This window comes from Hemicordylus capensis, chromosome 2 (assembly GCF_027244095.1).
Source record: "Hemicordylus capensis ecotype Gifberg chromosome 2, rHemCap1.1.pri, whole genome shotgun sequence".
Taxonomy (NCBI): domain Eukaryota; kingdom Metazoa; phylum Chordata; class Lepidosauria; order Squamata; family Cordylidae; genus Hemicordylus; species Hemicordylus capensis.
The window spans coordinates 26,287,095-26,310,496 of record NC_069658.1 but is presented as its reverse complement, the minus strand read 5'-3'; the positions used below and the strand labels follow the sequence as shown (position 1 = coordinate 26,310,496).

At 45.4% G+C, this 23,402-nt stretch overlaps 1 protein-coding gene across 8 annotated transcripts in view; it reads left to right on the top strand.

The window, feature by feature from the left end:
- The window catches only part of CPLANE1 (ciliogenesis and planar polarity effector complex subunit 1), a 200,493-nt gene that overhangs the window by 159,475 nt on the left and 17,616 nt on the right, over positions 1-23,402 (top strand). For 7 of the 8 annotated variants that reach the window (XM_053297186.1, XM_053297187.1, XM_053297183.1 and 4 more), the window contains 3 exons: positions 11,295-11,328; positions 16,893-17,024; positions 17,726-17,891. In XM_053297186.1, coding sequence (XP_053153161.1) covers positions 11,295-11,328; positions 16,893-17,024; positions 17,726-17,891 — 332 coding nt within the window. Of the gene's footprint in view, positions 1-11,000; positions 11,075-11,294; positions 11,329-16,892; positions 17,025-17,725; positions 17,892-23,402 lie in introns of those variants that run through there. The other variant, XM_053297188.1, reaches the window with a different exon arrangement.

Genomic DNA, 23,402 nt, shown 5'->3' with positions numbered 1-23,402 from the left:
CCAGAAGCCTCCGAGCCAAGATGGGTGAGCTGGAGTGCTTGGTTGTGAACAAAGAAATAGATATAGTGGGCATAACAGAAACATGGTGGAACAATGAGAACCAGTGGGGGTTTACACAGAGAAACAATGACAACAAAAAAGGAAATAAGATGGAACCCTGTCCCTAAAGGGCTCACAATCTAAAAAGAAACATAAGATAGACACCAGCAACAGTCACTAGAAGTACTGTGCTGGGGGTGGGTAGGGCCAGTTACTCTCCCCCTGCTAAATAAAGAGAATAACTATGTTAAAAGGTGCCTCTTTGCCAAGTTAGCAAGGATAAAATGAGGAGTATGGTGAAAAGAAAGCTGAAAGCGAAAATCAGGAGAGTCACTTTGCTCCAGAATGCATGGAGTTGACTCAAAACCACAATACTAGAAGCCCAGTTAGATTGTATACCCAAAAGGAGGGAAAGTACCACTAAGTTCAGGAGGATGCCAGCATGGCTAACAGGTAAAGTCAAGGAAGCCATAAAAGGGAAGAAGACTTCCTTCTGAAATTTGAAGGCCTGTCCACATGAGAACAAAAAGGAACACAAACTCTGGCAAAAGAAATGCAAAGTGACAATAAGGGAGGCGAAAAGAGAGTTTGAGGAACATTTAGCTAAAAGCATCAAGGGGAATAACAAAAACTTCTTTAAATACATCAGAAGCAGGAAACCTGCCAGGGAGGCAGTTGGACTGTTGGATAATGAGGGAGTGAAAGGGATTATTAAGGAGGATATGGAGGTTGTAGAGAAGCTCAATGAGTTCTTTGTCTTCACAGCAGAAGATACTGAGTATATACCTGTTCCTGAACCAGGCTTTTTAGGGATGGAGGCTGAAGAACTGTGTCAGATAGCAGTGACAAGAGCTGATGTTCTAAACTGTCTGGAAAAACTAAAAACTAGCAAATCACCACAGCCAGATGGCATCCATCCTAGAGTCTTCAAAGAACTCAAATGTGAAATTGCTGACCTCCTTGCTAAAATATATAACTTTCTAGCCGATCCCGCACAGAGCATCTGTGCGCTCTTTGGGGCCAGCGGTCACCTCTTCTCCCCACCCCCCACCTTCTGCCCCAGTCTCCACTTCCAGGTCCAGCTGCCTCTCCTCCCCACCGCCACTTCTGCCCCCTCCACTCCCCCCCTGGGCCTTGCCTCCAAGGCTAGGCTGGGCCTGCCGCTGCCTCTGGCCTCTGTGGCCAGGCCTGCCGCTACCACGGCAACCAGTCCTCCTGGGTGTGCCTCAGCCAATCAGGCCCGTCCGCCACCCAGCCAATCAGCTGGGTGCTGGGACGCACATTCTATGGCACACCCAGGAGAATTAATATAATAGCCTGCAATCGGGCTCTGTACCGGAGGACTGGAAAGTAGCAAATGTAACACCGATTTTCAAAAAGAGATTCAGAGGAGATCTGGGAAATTACAGGCCGGTTTACTTAACGTCCATTTCAGGCGAATTGATGGAAAGCATCCTGAAGGATAAAATTGTAAAGATTGACATTTGCATACAAATGGAAAGACATCCATTGCCCGAGTAAAGAGGATTGGATACTTAAAGTGTTACAGTTGGCAGAAATGGCAAAGCTAACAGCATTATTAAGAAATAAATCTGAAGCATTTAAAAGGGAGTGGGACCCTCTTCTTATTTACCTAAAAACATATTATGAAATGGATTTCTACCAGGCTTTTGAGTGGTAACAAAACTGTTTTAAAAATGCCCTAGAGCTGACTTTCGTACGATTTATCGGGGGGAGAACGATTAAATTACAGGCAAGACTTGGGTATTGTAACTGATACTAGTTCTAATGATGAGATGGAAGTCCTCATGTTTTTTGTTTGTTTTGTTTTGTTTGTGTGTTTTTTCTTTCTTTCTTTTTCTTTGTGTGTGCATGTGTGTATTTTATGTTGTGAAAAATTGAATAAAAAGTTTTTTGGTTTTTTTTTAAAAAAAGGATAAAATTGTAAAGCACACAAAAGAACAGGCCCTGCTGGGAGAGAACCAGCATTGCTTCTGTAAAGGGAATTCTTGCCTCACAGACCTTTTGGACTATTTGAGAGTGTCAACAAGTGTGTGGATAAAGGTGATCCAGTTGACATAATACACCTAGACTTCCAAAAAGCTTTTGACAAAGTTCCTCATCAAAGACTCCTGAGGAAACTTAGCAGTCATGGGATAAGGGGACAAGTACATATGTGGAGTGCTAACTGGTTGAAGGACAGGAAACAGAGGGTAGGGATAAATGGAGAGTTTCCACAAAGGCGGGATGTAAGAAGTGGGGTTCCCCAGAGATCTGTACTGGGACTGGTGCTTTTAAATTTATTCATAAATGATCTAGAAGTAGGGGTAAGCAGCAATGTGGCCAAATTTGCAGATGATACCAAACTCTCGGGTAGTGAAATCCAAAACAGATTGTGAGAAGCTCCAAGAGGATTTCTCCAAACTGGGTGAGTGGGTGACAAAATGACAAATGCAGTTCAATGTTGGCAAGTGTAAAGTGATGCACATTGGGATGAAAAGTGGAAGTTTTTTCGATGTTACACTTATTTGAAGGGGTTCCGCCCTCTAAAAGCATCAATCAGGCAAGTCCTGTTATACCTATACTTCTCTCAAGTCGGCGGGCTTGTCTGTTTCAATCAAAGTACACTTGGCAGCTATGGCAGCTAGACATACGGGTTAGGATGGAAAGTCTGTCTTCTCCCACCCCAGCTGTAAAAGCTTCCTAAAGGGTCGGGGCAATCTATACCCACCTATATGATAGCCAGTTGAGCCATGGAGCATTCCACTAGTGCTCTCTGCCCTGTCGGAGGCCCTCTTTGAGCCAATGGCCTCTGCAGACATAAAACTGGTCTCCCTTAAGAGACCACTCTTAGTGGTGATCATGACTGCACTACATGTGGATCAACCCTACACGAGATTCTACGTTGACGTGTGACATATGCGGAGCGCGCGCGGCGGCAGCGGGTGCGCACGCGAGCCAGAACAGGCGCATGTGTGTTACGTACTTAGGCTCTGGCAGGCTAACGACGGAGGCAGGGAGGAACTCTGCCGCCCCAGAAACTTTATCAAAAAACACAGCGCCGGAGGGGAAAGTGCGGCGGGGGGGGGGGGGTAAGTACTACCCCCCCCACCCTTAAAGCTACAACCCTCCTCCGTGCCGAACCGCCGGACCAGCTCGGAACCAAACCGGTTTGGAGGCCTCCAGCATGGCCTCTGAACCGGTTTGGGCACATCCCTATACTGCATACAGATAAGTTCTTCCTGCCTAAGGTGGTAATGAATTTTCACCTGAACCAAGACATCATACTGCCTACCTTCTTCGGGTCTCCATCCTCACCACTTGAGAAAACTCTGCATTCACTGGATATCAGAAGAACTCTCTTGTACTATTTGGAAAGGTCAAAGCCCATAAGAAAATTTTAAAGACTGTTCATTTCATATAAATGACAGTCTTAGGGCCACTGCATATTCAGGCAATGTTTGTCCCATTGGCTGGTGAAGCAGATCCTTATGACATATAAACATCAGAAAGCGGACCCACCTAAGTCCATCAGGGTGCATTCTACAAGATCCTATGCAACATCGGCTGCCCATCTCTCTGGCATTTCCTTCAAGGACATTTGCAATGCTGGAACCTGGTCCTCGGAGTTGCCCTTTGTTAGACACTATGCCACTGACCTGCACTCTATAGCAGAGGCTGAATTTGGGAGAGGTGTTCTTAAAAGGTTACAATAACAACTACTGCTCCTTCCTCTTGAATGAGCTAACTAAACACCCATTCTAATGGAGCTCAGGAGATCACGCCCCATATAAACAGGTTGCTTGCCTGTAACTGTTTATCTGGTATTGATCCATTGTCATCCATTAGACCCTCTCAAACCAACCCACTGCAGTAGTTTCCAGTCTCCGTTATAGAACTCACCTGTACTTTGCTGCAAAGATGCTTGACTGCTTTGGCTGTCATCCAGGAACTGGAACTGTGGCATTCTTCCTGCATGAAATGCCATGAGGAGCTGTGGTATTCCACACCAAGAGGCTTCTGCCCAGGCCCCATTCTAATGGATGTCAATGGATCACTACCAGATCATCAGTTACAGGTAAGCAACCTGTTTTTCAGGCAACCTGTCCCCTTGAATATTATGGAACACTGCTTCATAGCAATGATCAATTTCTTGGTACACAAAAATAATCCTTCCTAGTTGTGCCTTCAGATTCCAATTTTTGTTCATCATGTACTTTCAGTTTGTTGATTTACCATTAAGATCTGGATGAGATGCGTTGTACCCATAAGGAATGGGGTTCTGCGCCTGTGCACGGACCTCGCGGGTTGATTAATTAGCTCCTCTCGACGCCCCGCCCTCCTGCACGTGCCGTGCCGTTGATATTGGCGGTTGGGGCGTCTCTCACTCAGTTTCTTTTCGACCGCCTTAGCGATTGTACCTCATAGCTGTAGCTCCTCGGATAAAGTTACTTTGGACTGAATACTTCGTTTTGAACTAGGATTGGTTTTTTGGACATTGCTATACGCTTATTGGACTTAACTTGGTGAAAGATAGTTTGACTTGATGGCTTGACTTGGAACGGACTTTGGATTGTTTGCGTCTGACGGACTACTGATACCATGGAGCCTAAAACAACCTTTAAAAGATGCGTAAAATGTAGAGCTAAGCTTCCTTCTACGGATCACCACGAAGCTTGTTTGATGTGCCTTGGTGAGGAACACAATACCTCGGCTTGTAAGATTTGCTGTGCTTTCTCAAAGCAGACGCGACAAAATAGGGCATTGCGCCTTCGGGCAGCTCTCTATGGTGAGGCGCTTTGGCCGCCTACACCGCGGCCGCGAGGGTCTCCGGAACCCTCAATGTCGATATTGAGTGCTCGCGGAACTGCACGGCAGCAGTCTAAAACCGCGACAGCTAGCAGCGCAAAACGTCCAGAGGAAGTTTTTAAGCGACCCAAGGACGTGTCGAAAAGGAGACGCAAGCATCGTGCTCAACAGGCATTGGAACCTGACGGGCATCTGACTCCAACAGCCCCTGAGTCACGGCAAACCCCGTCGCCGACTGCAGCACAAGCCTTTGAAGGTGACTCAGATGAGTCTACCTCGGACCTGCCGAGACAGCACAGCTACTCCAAGACCGCTGTTTTAGCTACAAGCTTGGCACCAACATCGACAGCAGCCACTGGCCTGATCTTGAGGCCCAGCTCGACATCGAACGTGATGTCGGCACTGACATCGGCGGCGGCCTCAGCTTCGACATTGAGACAGTACTCGACATCTAGACAGGACTCGACATCAAATGAGTTGGTGGAGGCGTCGATTCCACAGATCCTGTCGACATCGACTTCGAGAAGGACAGCAGCGGATCACCCATTGACATCAACTGCGGTACACCTTGTATTGATGGCGGCAGGATGGGTCCTACGACTGCTCTCACCAGCTGCAACTCCAGTTCAGCCCCCCTCAACGCCGAGAACTCCAGCTTTAGATGCAGAGGAACGAGTGCATTACATACAATTGCAGGACTTGTTGGACTCTGCTTCGAGCACTCCTTCGGGTTCCACTTTTCCTGGATTCCTGAGCACCGGTCTTGATGTGGAACATGATGAGGAAGAGCCTGTCTAGTTGCCCAAAACACCCTCTTATACACCTGCCCGGCAGCAGGGGACACAGTTGCATATGCCTGCTGCATCGTCAGGGCAGCCTCTGAATCACCAGCTTGTGCTTCCGCAGCAGGAGGTGCTTCAACCTTCAGTGCAACCCACACACACTTGTGGTTTTCGCCACACTTTACCTGATGACTACGCGGAATACCTCCATTGGAGATCTTTACAGGTGCCTTCGGCGCAATCTCAGAATATACTGCCTCCTGCTAATTTGCAGCCACTCTTACAGCTGTCTCTTGCTAATTTGCAGCCACAACCGCAGCTGCAACTGCAGCCACAACTACCAATTGGGCAGCCTGAGCCACATCCACCTGAGGCTGTGCAGCCACAAAAACAGTTTGCACAGCTTCAATTATCACCTCATTCTCCTCCGCTGGATATAATGCCTCAGCTTCAACCACCTGAGGTTCAGCAAGCACCGTTCGGGCAACCAATCCTTCACCGTCCACCTGAAGCCCAACGGCCACTGGAAAAACCGGTGGCAAGAGGAAGCGAAAGTCGACACCGCCACCTTCACCTCCATCCTCGCCAGGCGGGTATGATACAGGAGAGGATTCTGATGACAGTTCAGGGGACGATAATATGAGTCGAAGGTCAGACCCACTGTCTGATGTGCCTCCCAGGCTTTCCACCTCACCAACGGAAGAATTGAAGGCGTATCACGCCCTAATACGGGATATAGTGGAGGTGCTGGGAATGGAGTTGAAATCCCCAGATGCAGAGAACATAGATCCAGTTTATAATATGATGAAGCAGTCAAAGGCTTCTCATCCGGTCTCGCTGACGATGATCCCTGCAATCAGTAGGGCAGCTAAGACAGCTTGGGAGGCCATGAATGTGGCAACACCAACGTCAAAACAACTAGAGAATTTGTATAGGGTCACAGAGAAAGACAATGAGTACTTGTTCCATCATCCAGGACCGAATTCATTAGTTATTGATTGCGCCTCTACGTCCAAGGGTGGTCGCCGCCACACGACACCTGCGGATAAGGAGGGCTGGAAGCTGGACGTATTAGGAAGGAAGGTTTACAGCACTGCTAGCCTCACAATTCATATAGCCAACTATGCTGCCTGTATGGCCAGGTATAGCCACTTATTATGGGATGCACTGTTACAGGACTCGACTACAATGTCACCTGAGGAATTTCAGTGGGAATTCCAAGAAACCTATGAGAGGACAACTGCTGTCACAAGGCAACAACTGAGCGCCTTTAAGCACTTGGCAGAAACGGAATCCTGCACGATGGCAATGGCTATAACCATGTGTCGGCATGCTTGGCTTCGTTCCACCTCGCTCCAACAGGATATGAGAGATAGAGTGGAATCTCTGGCATTTGATGGGAAAGGAATTTTCCACGAAGAGACTGACACTTCTATGGAGACGTTAAAGAAATCTAAATTTATGGCCCGCACCTTTATGTCATCCACGGGTGCAACTGGCACCACCTCGAAGAATAGCCCTTACTACCGTCAACGCGGCAATAAGTACCAAGATAGAAGGGACTTCAAGAAACAATACCGACCCTACCAACGCTCAAAGGGATACAATCAGAAAACAAAGGGCAACGCGACTAGGCAAGCAAAGGATACTCCCAAGCAAGGCTTTTGACGGGAATGTTCTCCTACTGCATACTCCACTGCACCCGAACACCGAAACTGTTACGCTGATGACTCCTTCGAGAGCCAAAATATCCAGGATCAACACCACCGATCCTGTAGTTGCCAGAAATACCATCAAACTGGCATGCCATGCTCAAGCATGACACAATATAACATCAGACCAGTGGGTCTTGAGAATAATACAAACAGGGTATGCGATGGAGTTCAAAACCAAGCCTCCATTTTCGGGTCTGAAATTCACACCTGCCACGAAGATATTACAGGAGGAGGTCAAGGTGCTGTTAGGAAAACAAGCGATTGCACCGGTGCAGTGGGAGAACAGACTTTCCGGGTATTACTCCCGGTACTTTCAAATCCCGAAAAAGGCGGCGGGATCCGAGCGATTATGGACCTTCGGGGTCTAAATCGCTATATAGTGACCAGAAAATTCAGAATGATGACTCTTCAATTTATTCTACCGTTCTTGGCCCAGGGCGCTTGGGCTGCGACATTAGGCCTGAAGGATGCCTACTTTCATGTAAGCATTCAAGGCAACCACCACAAATACCTCAGATTCACGGTGGGGGATCAGATATATCAGTATATGGTTCTCCCGTTCAGACTTTCAACAGCGCCAAGTCTTCACCAAGGTGATGGCAGTGGTGGTGGCCTACTTGAGAACACGGGGGATGATGCTATATCCGTACTTGGACAACTGGCTCCTGGTGAGTCACAGCAAAGAGCTCTTAATCCAGCAGATCCAACAGGTCATTCACCTACTGGAGGACTTAGGTATCAACATCAACTGGAAGAAATCAAATCTTGCTCCGGTACAGCGAATAAATTTCATTGGGGCTGTGTTAGACTTCAAGGAGAAACGTGCGTATCTGCCACCGGAGCTCATTCAGCAAATAAGGTCGCTTATTCAGCAGTTTGTGGTCTCTACACGTCAACCAGCAGTGAAGGTACAGAAGCTACTAGGCTTGATGGCCTCCTGCACCACCACTGCATGTTATACGAGGCTGAACATGCGGACCTTGCAGCGGTGGTACCTCTGCAACTTCCGCCGCAATGTGGACAGTCAAAGGATGCGATTGACCATACCAGTCAGTTATAAGCAGTTTGAAGTGGTGGATGGAGGAGAGCAATCTAACACAGGGCGTCCAATTCGCACCACTAACCATCACCCGCAGGGTGATGACAGATGCGTCACTGATAGGATGGGGGGGCGCATTGCATGGACCACCGCATCCAGGGGGCTTGGACACAGCCACTGACTCAACAACATATCAACTACTTGGAGCTGATGGCGGTGTTCCTGGCCCTGAAGTCGTTCACGCCATTACTCAAGGGGATGAATGTACAGGTGCAATTGGACAATACAACAGCGATTGCTTACATCAACCACCAAGGAGGAACACTCTCCCAATCTCTGTGTCTCCTCGCCCAGAAAATGTGGAATTGGTGCGTGCAACATTCTGTCTGTCTGATAGTGCTCCACATCAAGGGGATAAACAATTGCTTGGTGCACAGCCTCAGCAGAGTTGCCGATTTCGAGCAGAGTGGGAGATGAACCCCAAGTACCTCTGGAAGGTATTTGAGAAATGGGGGGTTCCCTCAGTAGACTTGTTTGTGACCTCTGCCAACACAAAGTGTACCAGTTACTGCTCACGTGCGGGCATAGGAAAGGGGTCCCTGGGGGATGCTTTCCAACACAGTTGGAGTATGGGACTACTTTATCTTTTCCCTCCATTGCCCCTAGTAGGCCGGGCGTTGGCACAGATTCTTCGGGACAGAGCAAACTGCGTACTGCTGACCCCTTGGTGGCCACGCCAGCCATGGTTCGCACCTCTACTGCAGCTGACACAGGGCGCTTACCACAGGTTTCCGGAAGTGCCAGACCTCGTACAGGGGGATCAGGGATGAGTCTTACATCCCGAGGTACATGCCCTGAAAATGACGGCATGGAGGATCAGATTCTGAAGAATATTTTGCTAAATAGTAGGCGAGCGACCACACGCCGTAATTACGCGTGCAAGTGGAGACATTATAGAGCTTATATGATACAGAAGGGAATCAGACCTTTACGAGCCATTCCAAGGGAGGTTTTATTATACCTGACTACATTGAAGATGGCGGGACTAGCCAATGTATCTATCAAATTTCATTTGGCGGCGATTTCGGCGCGGCACAAGGGCTGGGATGGGAAGACAGTGTTCTCCCAACCAGAATCTAAGCGCTTCTTGAAGGGCATCAACAACTTGTACCCACCTGTCCGGAAGCCTATGGAACAGTGGAGCCTGTCTTTAGTGCTGTCAGCAGTAACGGAGCGACCATTTGAACCTCTAGCTGTTGTGCCCTTGCGTATTCTCACACTCAAGATGGTTTTCCTGGTGGCGATCACATCTGCAAAGCGCGTGAGCGAGCTGACTGCGCTTCGTGTGGACAAGCCGTATACACAGTTTTATCCCCACAAGGTGGTAATGAGGCTGGATCCTCGTTTTCGCACAAAGGTGGTATCAGAGTTTCATTTAAATCAGGAGATAATTCTACCTGCTTTTTTCCAGAATGCAACTACGGATTTGGAAAAAGCTCTACACTCTTTGGATGTTTGTAGGGCCCTGCTGCATTACCTTGACGGGACCCGCAGCTTTAGGAAGAGCAAGAAACTAGTTGTCTCTTACAGAGGCAAATGTAAAGGACGGGCAATATCGCGGCAGCGCCTAGCCCACTGGGTTATGGAGCTTATTTTTCAGGCATATAAGTGTCAAGGAGTTGTGCCACCCCGAACAGTATGGGCACACGCAACAAGAGCCTATGCGGCATCGGCAGCCCATTTGTCAGGCATCAGAATGTCGGATATATGCATGGCTGCTACTTGGTCTTCTCAACAGCCTTTCATTAAACACTATGCACTTGATTTGCGGATGGCAAGGGAGGCAGATTTTGGGATATCTGTGCTGAAAAGGGTTTTGGCTTGAGCTTCGGGTGGACTGCACCCGCCTCCTTGAGTGGTAGCTTGCTAATCACCTATTCCTTATGGGTACAACAGATCTCATCCAGATAAACAGGTTGCTTACCTGTAACTTATGATCTGGATCGGATCCGTTGTAGCCATAAGTCCCTCCCAAACCATCCCCGCTGCAGTCCAATTAGGTGCTGTACTTAGTTTCTTGCAGACCGCATTATGACGATCCACAAATGAGTGAGAGATGCCCCAACCGCCAATATCAATGGCACGGCACGTGCAGGAGGGCGGGGCGTTGAGAGAAGATAATTAATCAGCCCGCAAAGGTCCGTGCGCAGGTGCAGAGCCCCATTCCTTATGGCTACAACGGATCCCATCCGGATCATAAGTTACAGGTAAGCAACCTGTTTATCCCTTTATCTTCTGGCAGCAGCTTAGGTTTGATGCCTATTTTTGCAGGCCTGAACTCTTGTACTGGATGTCTCAGATTTCCTTTGGTGGCTATGAAAAGCAAATTCTGCTGTGTTCTGTGATCTACACACTCTGATCTTTACAAAGTTAAATAAAATGGCCAGACCATTTATTGCAGATTATCCATCATTCCCCATTCGAAGTGCTCTGCCGCTTCTCTGTTCGTGAGAATGCCACACAAAGGCTGGATAGGGAAGAGTTGCACATGGGTAGCAGTTGGATGGTTGAGACATGACTAAAGTATCTGATATGCACCTTGTTGCCATTCTGTAGGGTGTCCCATGTGGCCTCAAGTGACAGACACAAGCAAACTGTTTAAATTCTGCAGGCTGCTATTTAACATAAAGGTAACAACCATTAACTCCAGAGTAGTATAATATTATTTTTGAGCAGTAGATTTCATGTACGGTTTGAAGAACTCAAACACAGAGTTTTGTCCTAAGTTTGGCAATGTTGTCTGACATGGGGGTATTAACTCCTGCTGCCTACCTGGCAAACCCTAATTATGCACCTTTCTTTTCTTCAATGTATTGTATTGATAAATCCTTTCTTTCTCTCTTAATATAGATATTAATTACAGAAGAGAAGAACTGGATGAGAGGTATGTATTAGAAAATATTTCATCAGTTTGGGGAACTGGACATACCTCTTTCACTCACACACTGATCTAGACAGTTATATATAGTATCCTCTAACCACTGTAAGACAAATTCTGTCTTTGCTTCCCCATATAACCGTGCTTTGAACACTGGTGCAGATTGTGTTTATGTAGGTTTGTGTGCTAAATTTGTGTGCTAAATCTGATTGTGTGCTAAATTTGACCTTTGTATGCAGAATTCCCATTGATATGTTCGTTGAATGAAGTCCTCCTTAGGGGAATTAGTCCTAATTAAAGGGGTGAGTTCTTTATTCTGTGGGGCAAAGAAATAATTAACCCAAGGCCCTGCCTGTCATTTGCCTGGTCTCTATGTAATTGGAAAACAATTACTATAATATAATTCAAAAGCAATCAATACAAACAACATAAATACATACAAATAAATTTATTATTATTATATTAAAAGAAATAATATAATTATTTTAATATAATATATTAAAAGAAAACCTATAAGGCAATAATAAAGAAGGGGGTAACCAGAACAAATGGAGAATAATAAAGAAATTTAAATGAAAATTTTAAGCATTTCATAGTTTGTGTTTATAAATCATGAGATGATTACTCATTTCTTTTAAAGGAGTGCACTTTAAGATACTTTATTATGACTGGGCCCAGACAGCCTCAGGAATAGACAGGAAGAAATAAATTCTGCTTTCTATTATTTCTCCTGTCTCCTCCTTTTCTTTCCCTTTCTGTCTTCTCTTTCCTTAGCTGCTGGATGAGAACATCTCATGTGGGTTATCCTTCCCACATGCTCCAGAGGCAGGACTATGCAAATTTGATAGAAAGCTTTAAGAGCCTGGGAAGGAGAGGAGAGCTGGTCTTGTGGTAGCAAGCATGACTTGCTACCTTTATCCTTTTAGCAAGCATGACTTGCTACCTTTATCCTTTTGCTACCTTTCATCCTTTAGCTAAGCAGGATCTGCCCTGGTTGCATATGAAAGGGAGACTAGAAGTGTGAGCACTGTAAGATATTCCCCTCAGGGGATGGAGCTGCTCTGGGAAGAGCAGAAGGTTTCAAGTTCCCTCCCTGGCTTTACCAAGATAAGGCTGAGAGAGATTCCTGCCTGCAACCTTGGAGAAGCCACTGCCAGTCTGTGAGGACAATACTGAGCTAGATGGACCAATGGTTTGACTCAGTATATGGCAGCTTCTTATGTTCCTATGATAGCCCAACCTAGTTCTTCTAATCCTGTACCAGCTCCCGAGACAACCTTCTCCTCTTTCTATTACTCTAAGGCCTATACTTGCTCTATTATATTGTTTGACACTCTTTCTTGTCACCTACCTCTATTTCCCAAACTTCAACTGCTTTTCCTGTTTAAATTTTTTCATTTACTTTTCATGTTATGCTCCCCCACCCCCTTCTCCTTTCAACTTTCTTCCCTGACTGGCGTCTCCACAAGATGCCACACCAAGGTCCAGAAATTAAGAATGTTTTTTATTCCAAAGGGCAAGAACCCTAATGGCTTCCCGCCAAAAAGGCCTGCCAGTGTGCCAAGCACCTCGAGGTCCTTGTCCCTGTTTTACCTCTCCCAATATCTTCGAACTCGAGGGTACCTCTGCCCCTCTACTGAGCATTTCTCTGCCCACTCCACGGTGTCTGCTGTAGTTGCAAGGTACAGCTTGTGATTAAAGCACTGGCAAGTAGACTCCACCTATAGGTCTAACTTAGCCGCAGTTCCCTTCACGGGCTCCAAGCTCTTTCAGGGAAGAAGCCCTAAAAAGATACTCATAGAGACAAAGGATAAAAAGAAGGGCCTCTCTATCTCCCACAAGGAGGATAAGAGGCACCAAAAAAATTATTTTTGTCCTTTTGTCCCTTTAGAACAATAGACCTCAGACCATACTGGAATAGACAATGCCCAACATCTAGACCAGGGCCCAGCAGCATACAGCCTTCCCTAACCAAACCAGGACAAGTCCTGATTTGCTTTTCCCTCTAGTTGGGGGGCGCTTGTCTGAGCATGTTCATAAATAAATAAGCTGGATTATTTCTACTTACAACCTCTGCAATGGTTCCTCTTAACTCATCAAAGGGCCATAGCACTGAGGCAACAATTGAAGATTTTGATGGATCTCCCCAGGGTGTCTAGCTCAAGGCAAACAATTCCTAGACCCACCCAAGATCATTATAACCACAGGTGCCAGTCTCCTGGGGTGGGGTGCACACTGACTCCATCTTTCAGCACAGGGGAGATGGTTAGAATAGGAATGCTCATACAGCATCAACTGCTTGGAGCTGAAAGCCATATGCATGGCTGTCCTAAGACACAGATATGTCCTAATTCGGACTGACAACATTACAGCAAAGGTGCATGTGAACAGACCAGGAGACCAGATCATGTTCATTACACCAGTAAGCCACACTTTGCTGGTGGGCAGAACTGAACCTGGTGTCACCCTGGGCTCATCATGTCAAGGGAACTCTCACCATCAATCGCAAGGAAATCAATTCTGCAGAATGGAACCTAAATCACCAGGGCTTCAACATGATCACGAGCTAATCCCAGATAGACCTCTTTGCTTCTCCGAGCAACACCAAGCTGAGAAGGTTTTGCACCTGGTTTCCCTGCTTGGGAGTGGAACCTGTCAATGTGCTCTCAACTTCCTAGCCACCAACTCTATGCTTTCCCTCCAGTTCCAGTGTTCAGCCGCCTCCTACTCAGACTGCATCTGGAAAGGCTGGAAATGATCCTTGAAGCTTCTTATTGTCTGAGGAGGTTGTGGTTTCCAGCAATCCTCCACTTGGCAATAGGGGAGCCCTTTTTTCTACCAGTAACCTCAGACCTGCTCCAGCAGAGTCCCCTCCTTCACCTGGAACCAGCCTGGTTAAAGTTAGCCACTTGGAAACTGAGCAGAACCTCCTAAGTCATCATGGAGATTTCCCTAAGGTAGCCAACACCATCCTGCCATCCAGAAAGCAATCCACTAATCAGATATACCAATTTACATGGAGAGCCTGCTTGAAATGGTGCTCTAAGCACCACATGCAAAAGCAGAAATGTGGGATCAAATAATTGCTAGCTTTTCTCCAGGAAGGACTGGATAAGGGGTTAAAGGCCAACATTCTGAAGAGGCAAGCAACTTCCTTAGCAAGCGTTCTCTCTATGCAGAATTGGCAGAATCTGTTTTATCACCCTCACCTCAAAAGATTTCTAAGAGGGGAAACTCTCTTCTCTCCACCAACTGTGCATCACTTCCCTACATGGGATTTGCACTGAGAGCACTACAGTCACCATCTTTTGAACCTATCCATTCAATACCCCTTAGGCTGTTATCTTTCAAGTTGGCATTCCTTCTTGCCATCACTTCAGTGAGAAGAGTCTCGGAATTACATGCTCTTTCTGTTATAAATTTTTTTTGAATCTTTTCATCAGACTCAATTCAGCTCGTTTATCCCCAAAGTTTCCTCTGTTTTCCATAGATCACAGGACATGGTGTTACCTTCTTTCCCCCACTCAGCCTGTACATTCATTGGAAAAGGCATGGCACAAACTGGGTGTACATAGATGTTTGAAGACTTACCTAAAGCACACTGACTTTTTTCATTCCACAAACTCACTTTTTGTGCCTTATCTGCTCATGTCCATGGGTCAGAATTTCAACCATAGCCAGGTGGATCAAGGTCCATTTTAACTATAGCAAGGTAGATCAAGGCTTATATTGCTTTGGGCTATGAAATGCAGCATGTTAGGCTGCCACCCAATATTACCGCATATTCAACTAGAGCAGCGGACACCTCTGCAGTTTTCTCACACAACTAGTGTTCCCATTGCTGAGGTATGTAAGGCAGCAACATGGTCTTCACCATCAACATTTTTGAAACATTACAAGTTGGACTCTAACAAGTCTGTCATGGCAGCATTTGACAGAAGAGTGCTGCAGCAGGTTCTTCCTCTTCCGTAGACCAGGCCGCCCTCCCAGGTCTCTAAGCTGTGGTAGGTCCCACATGATATGTCCTCATTGAGCATCAGAGAAAGGAACATTGGTTACTTACCATGAAGGCTTCTTCTTGCTGCTGAATGTGAGGACATCTCGACCCACACTGTTGGCATCCCTGGTCTACTGATGGGAACAGCTATTGCCCTCTCTATTTTTCTCCTGAATTTCTGTTATGGGCCAGGAAATCTCTTTAGGCCTGTGCATGGTTCGCTTTGGACTTGGGCATTCAAAACTGGGTTGGGCTATCCTTCCCAGGCTCTTAAAGCTTTCTACCAAATTTGCATAGTCCTGCCTCTGGTACACGTGGGAAGGATAACCCACATGAAATCCAGCAGCAAGAAGAAGCCTTCACAGTAAGTAACTAATGTTCCTTTCTCTTTTCATTTCATTTCTCTTCTCTTTTCTTTGTTCTCTCTTTCCTTCTCCTTATAGCTCCTCCTCAGAGCGACCCTTGGTCTTCTAACTGCTGCCAACCTCTCTTGTCCCTTCTTTTTCAACTGGCTCCTGCCGTCTGGAACTTTCTATTTGCTCTGGAGCATTTATTTGTTTCGTTGCAGTCCCTTCCTGCTGTCTTTTCCCCCCAACCAGGTGCACTGGCTAAAGCCATGCACCCTGGCTACAATGGAAAAGAGCCCTAACTAGCACTAGGTAGTTGTTTAGATTCTTTTAAGTAAATGTGCAAATTACTCTTAGCTGCACAAAATCCTAAAACCCATCACTGTCATAATGAGAAATTTGCACAGAAGAACAGCAAAGCTGTAAGTGAGGGAGATGTTCCTGCCATGTTTAAATGTAAGGCTTTTTAAGATACGCCATTTGTTTATAAATTATTCACTTTTTAATAAGATATCCTCACAGAGACTTAACATAAAACAATAACAATAATATATAATCTAATAAAAAAGCAATACCAAGATCAAAATATTCATTTCATATGTGGAATCCACAACAAAAATACATCTGATCTGAAATACCACATTATATTGGTGAGGACAGGACAGAATCAGGCATTGATGGGCAGTGGGAAGGTGAAAGGTTTGGGAGGGTCTTGTCAGAATATAGAATTGTTTATTTCTCTCTCCTCCCCACAAAGTTCCAATGCTATGGGCTGTGTCCCATAACTGAAGCTTGGGGGAGCTCTATGCTTATCCACACATTCCATTTGAAGTCAGCAATATAATAAATATAAGTAAGGGCTGCAATCCTGCACACAACTGGGCTGCTCTAATCCTACTGAAGTGAATGGGATTCGAACATATATGCAGCTTCTTTCTGCCGAATAAACCCATTGGTCCATCTAGTCCAGTTCTGCCTCCTCTGATTGGCAGTGGCTCCTGAAGTTCTGAAGCAGTAACTCGTTCACAGCCCTCTTCCCTCACCTGAGATCCTTTTTGATAGAGAGGCCAGAGGGGGATCCTGGGATCTTCTGTAGGCAAAGTGTGAGCTCTGCCACTGCCTGTGTCCTCTCCCTTATGTTTGAGCAGCCCGACTGTTCAAAGCCTTCATTTGTCATAGAACTGGTTGACTTTCCTGCTTGTGATAACAAAATTGCTTTTATACAGTTTTTCTGAAGATCCCCTACAGATTACTGGCTTCAGTGGTGTTACTGATATCATTACTGATCTTGTTGTGGAAAGTGGCGTTTCGGCTGCAGAACTGGGCCTCACAGAAGTACAGGCAAAAAAAATTTCCAGGTAATGTTACATAGGCATTACTTTACAATAAGATAATTACATTATCTTTACTGAGACTCAGTTACAGAGAGATCCTCATGATAGCAGTTGATTGTGATACACACTAGTGATCTTTCATCTTTCAGTGATGAAAGATATTTTGTTATATAGGAGTATGCAGACCAGTCATATTTTCCTCTGATCTATATTCATTTATGTGTAGCGGGTCCGTTATCAAGTTCTAGTTGTACAACCCGTTGTGCCTATCAACTGGAGGTTCTGGATGAAATGCTTACCTCATGTGCTTCAGAAGATGACAGTTCAATGAAGCCAGAATGAGCATCATCACATGCTAGCACACTCATGCGCTATCTCTCTCTCTCTTCCACATGTGAATGAGTGCAATAGCTATCATGTGTGTGTGTGTGCGCGCGCACACACCCTGAAAATATTCAGCATTTTCCTGCAATATTATGCACATTGTTTTATCTTTATCACCTTTAAAGACAAACTTTTATAATATTTTTTTATTCTGATGTACTGTGTATTTTCATGCTTTTTGTAATGCTCTCATTACATATGCTTTGGAAACAAAGCAGACACTCATACAACTATTCCTATGTTATTTTAGTATACTTTTACATGGCTATTAATACTCATGCTGGGAAAAGCAATGTGTGAAGCAGCTCTGACTTTTGTATTGATTTCATGTCTGTTTTCAGCTTCTCAAGTGTTATAAATGGACATTCATGTAAAACAGAAAGGAATAAAAAAGAGTTGCAAACCTGGATGAAAAGAAAGCGAAAGGAAAGATTAGCTGAATATCTGCAGACACTGGCTGAACAAAGGGAAAAAGAGCACAACCCATTTCATTTAAGAAAACCTATGGTAGGATTTCTTGCTTTGAATTGTTACGGTCATGTTAATGTAGCAAATGTATTTTGAGAAACTTTCATCTCTGGATTGTGATCCAATGACGTCCATAAATAGTGGGTTCTGTGCCTGCACAGACCGCTTCGGGTAAAACTTGTTAGCTCCTCGAGACACCCCCAACCACCAGCTGCATGTGCTCTGCACCCATTAATATTGTCTGTTTGGCGTTGTCCTTTCAGTTTCTTTCTGACCACCAATGCGATCACTTTCGGATCACTTAGCTCCTCAGAATAGAAATTACAGTTGATAAAAAGATAAAAAACTAAATAGCTTTGACTATGGAATGGCAAGACTACTCCTTTGGATTGCAATAAGTATTTCTGCTTTATATGGTATTTGGAAAACAATAAACACTTAACGGACTGATTTACTCCTTACGTTTGGATTTTTTCTTTGGTGGGAAATACTTGCAGAAAATGGAACAGACATTGTTTACTCGTATTGTTGAAAACCCCTTACGTGCCTTACATGAGTGCTAAAGCACCTAGGGAGAAAACCACCTTTAAAAGGTGTGTAAACTGCAAGAGTAAGCTCCCCTCAACAGACGGACACGAGTTGTGTTTGTTGTGTTTGGGAGAAGGGCATAGCGCTGTGTCCTGCTTCATCTGCAGATCCTTTTCAAAACAGACCCTAAAAAATCAGGATGCCCACTTGAAAGTAGCGTTATTGGAGAGTGCACTGAGTCCAGGGGAAACTATCCTGCAACCGCCCGCAACGTCGGACTCAATGTCGAAGTTGGTGCCGAGGACTGCCACAAATACGCAGTCTAAATTCTTGGTGCCAGGGGCTACGGCTACAACATAGAAGGCAGGAGTGTCTTTTTAAAAGCCAGCCACCCCGGAGTCGCATTCCCATTGAGACAAGTCTAAAAGGAGAAGCGAAGCTGATATTGGAGCACTTCCTGCAAAGAAGCATCGAGATAAATCACATAAACACCATGATAAAACAAAGGCAGCCCAAACGACACCCTCTCTTACTGGGTTACAGCATGTGAGAGAGTCCGTGTCGACTTCCATCAACATCAAGGGAGCAAAGCCATGCAAGTGATGTACTGGCACCAAAGCCTCGACATCAAGAAATTGCCTTGTCTCCGGCGCCAACCCCTCAACAGTCTCCATCAACTCCAAGAAGCCGCTATCGGTAGCGACATCCATGATGTCGAAGCCTGGGGGTGGGGTGGGGGGAATGCCCATAGTCTCAGACATCGATGATGAAGCCGGGCTCGATATCGAAATAGCATTAGACCCATCAGCAACACACGACATCAGAGCACTTTTGGAATCCAGCGGAAGTACACCTTCAACAACCACTTTCAAGGGCTTCCTTAGCCATGGGCTGGACATTGAAGAAGGGGAGGAACTGGAGCAGATGTCTTCAGTTCCCAAAACGCCTTCAATATTGATGGGAAATTTGTATGACACCACCCCAATACAGGGGCTGCTTCCAGGAAGAAGATGGAGAGATGCTTCCATTACCATCTCACCCGAGGAGTACACACAATTTAAAATATGGAAGACACAAAGAACGGTAACTTCACAGTTAATTCAAATGGCAACTCAAGTTACACCACTGAGAAATAAAAATCAAGATGCTTCAGTACAGATACATTGCGAATCAACCTCAAAAGGTGGAAAACGCCACACAACACCAGTGGATAAGGAGGGGCGCAAACTCGATATCTTAAGGCATAGGTCCTGTGCTACTGCATGCCTCACAATAAAGATCACCAATTATATGGCGTGTCTATCAAAAAATATATATTCCTTGAGGGAAACGCTGTTTGAGGAACATGCTGCTTTGCTTTGACACCAGAGGACTTTCAAAAGAAGTTTGAACCCACTTTTGTAAAGGCAACTACAGTTACTCGTCAAAAACTTAGCAATGCGAAACAACTGGCAGAGTCAGTTGCGCACCCTGACTTCAGCAATAATGCTAAGAATGCTTGGTTGCATGCAACTAATCTGCAGCAGGATATGCGGGAATGCATAGAGGCCCTGCCATTCGATGGCAAGGGACTATTTTGTGAGGAGATCAACTCCTCCATGGAAAAAAATCAACAAACACTGCTAAAACATTTACAACTACAACTCCCAAATTTGCCAATGCGAGATATCAACCATACCAGCGAAGGCAAAACATGTACCAACAAAATGAACGGAGAAACTTCAGAAGACCATTCCAATGATATAACCGAAAGCCATGTGTGGGAAAGCTTAAAGGAAACCAAACAAACTGTAATAAGGCTACGTAGCAGGATAAGCAGCACCTCTGAGTGGCCGCAAAGCCCACTTGTACCACAACAGACCAACAAGGACAATAAAACACCACCACACTCCATCAGTGCCAAAAACAACATCTGACTGGCATTTGCTGGAAACAACATCAAACTGGCAAGTCATGCACAAGCATGGCACCATATAATATCAGACCCGTGGGTCTTAAGAATAGTCATGACAGGATATGCCATAGTTCATCACTTTGCCAGAGTTCACGGGGATAAAGTATACACCCGAAACAACAGCACTGATGGAAGAGGTCAAAGAATTTTTAGAAAAGCAGGCAATATCTCTGGTACAGTGGGCTTGCAGTCAGAGGGGATTTTACTCCCGATATTTTCAAACCCCAAAGAGGGATGGAGGGATTCGACCCATTATGGACCTACACTGGCTGAACATTTCACATGATAACGCTGATAAACCCTGAGGGCTTTCACGAAATGCATGGCAGTGATCATAGCCTACCTTCAGGCCCAGGGCCTCTCCATCTTTCCATAGCTAGATGACTGGCTTCTAACTACAAAGACAAAGGAACAGTTGATATCACAAATACAGTGTTTAATGACTCTACTGAGCAACTTGGGTGTTCAAATCAATTGGAAGAAGTTGCATCTCGAGCCTGCCAAACAGCTACAGTACATTGGGGCAGTGTTGGATATGGAACAGCAACATTCCTATCTTCCAGAGGACAGGTTCATAAGGATTGTCCAGATGATGAGGATATTTCACACTGCACTACAGCAGTAGGCAAGAGCAGTTCAGGTACTTATGGGCTTAATGGCTTCTTGCACATCAACGGTGCATTTTGCGAAGCTGTGACTGAGAAAGATGCAGTTGTGGTACCTGATGGTATTTCGCCCCAATATCGATCCACAAACCAAGATGTTGTACATACCAGAGGTAATTCTAGCCTCACTACATTGGTGGACATGCAGAACAAATCTCCCGCACGGAATGCCATTCAAGATTCCAGTACCCACGGTGACATTGCCTCCAGATGCCTCCAGGTAGGGCTGGGGAGCACATCTGTTGGACTTAAAGGTGCATGGCCTCAGGAGAGATTGTTGCACATAAACTTTCTAGAACTACTTGTGGCATACAGAGCACTGAAATCATTCCATAGAAAGTTAATAAGCCAAGTGGTACAAATCCAGATGGACAACACCTCTGTGATTGCATATATAAACAACCAAGGAGGGACTGTATACGGACACTGTGCCAGCTCAGTCTACAGATGTGGAATTGGTGCTCTGTGTGTGTGTGTGTGTGTGTGTGTGTGTGTGTGTGTGTGTGTGTGTGTGAATGTATGAATTCATATATATATGAATGAATGATTGCCATCCACATAAAGGGAGAAGACAACATATTGGCAGATACATTTAAGCAGGTCACAGATCTGCTGCAACAACACGAGTGGGAATTGAACTCAGGACTCCTGAAAGAACTTTTTGCACTCTGGGGGACTCCATCAGTGGATCTCTTTGCAACACAGGAGAACAAGAAATGCAGACAATATTGCTCAAGGATGGGACTGGGGCACTGCTCAAAGGGCGATGCTTTCCAGTACCAACGGACTCAAAGTATTTTTTTACTTGTACCCACTTTATCCATTGCTGAACAGAGTGGTTTCCAAGGTGCTACAGGACAAGACCAGAGGCATTCTTAAAAAACCCTGGTGGCCAAGGCAACCATGGTTTCCGCAGCTACTCAAACTCTCTGGCCAGAACCAGAGGAAATTCCCTCAGCGACCTGACCAAATATGTCAAGAAAAGGGATAACTGCTACATCCAAATCTAAAGACACTGAATCTCACAGCGTGGAGTATAGTTTACTAAGGACAATCTGACTTAATAACAGAAAAGCTTCAACCAGAAAGAACTATGGTGCTAAATGCAAGCGATTTTGTGAATATGCTAAAATGAAACATTATATGCCCCAAAAAGCAACATTAAGGGAAGTTTCACTTTACCTGACATCTCTAAAGAAATGGCCTGGCAAATGTGTCAATAAAAGTGCATTTCACTGCAATTTTGGCATACCACAACAGATGAGATGGGGAAACTGTGTTCTCCCACCCTGATTGCAAAAGATTCATGAAAGGAATAAATAATTTGTACCCTCCAGTGTGTCACTAGTATGGAGTCTGTCACTAGTATTCTCCATGTTGACGGAGAAGCCTTTTGAACCAATAGCAACTACTACCATAAGATTGGTCACATTGAAAACAATTTTCCTAGTGGCGATAACTAGTGTGAAGCGTGTAAGTGAACTCCTTGTGCTGCACATTGATAAACCTTACACCAAGATCCATGTGGATAAGGTGGTGATGCATATGGATCCTGAGTTCCAAACCAAAATAGTCTCTGACTTCCATCTTAATCAGGATGTGGTACTGCCAACATTTTTCAGAAACCCATCCACTGCTTTAGAATGCTCAGTGCACTCTCTGGATGTGCACAGAGCACTACTGTTCTATTTAAAAAGAACCAGTGAAATAAGGAAAACAAAACAATTATTTGTTTGCTTTTTGACTGGAAAGGCTACACTCCATCACACCAGCAAGTGTCACACTGACTGGTAGAGACAATTCTGATGGCCTACAAACAACAGAAGATGACTCCACCTGTCAAGGCCCACTCTACACGAGCATACTCAGCTACGGCAGCACATTTGTCGGGAATAAAATTCAGAGATATATGCTTGGCTGCGACTTGGTCAACAGACCAGACCTTTGTGAAACATTATGCTTTGCACTGCAGTGGCGGCCAATTTTGGAAGGGCAGTTCTAAAAAAGGGTGCTACAATAGCTTACTGCTCCCACCTCCAAAGCGGAAGCTCTTAAGTCACCCACTATTTATGAACATTGTTGGATCACTATCCAGATAAACAGGTTGCTTACCTGTAACAGATGATCTGGTAGTGATCCAATGACATTCATAAAACCCACCCGGCCTACCCCACTGCAGAGCGCAAGCTAATCTTAAAAAAAGGAAAGAAAGAAAACAAACAAAAAACGACATTGCCAGCCAGCAGGAACTGAAAGGAAGATGCTAAACCGCCGATATTAAAGGGTGCAGAGCACACACAGCTGGCGGTTGGGGGCATCTCGAGGAGCTAATAAGTTTTACCCGAAGCGGTCTACGCAGGCACAGAACCCACTATTTATGAATGTTGTTGGATCACTACCAGA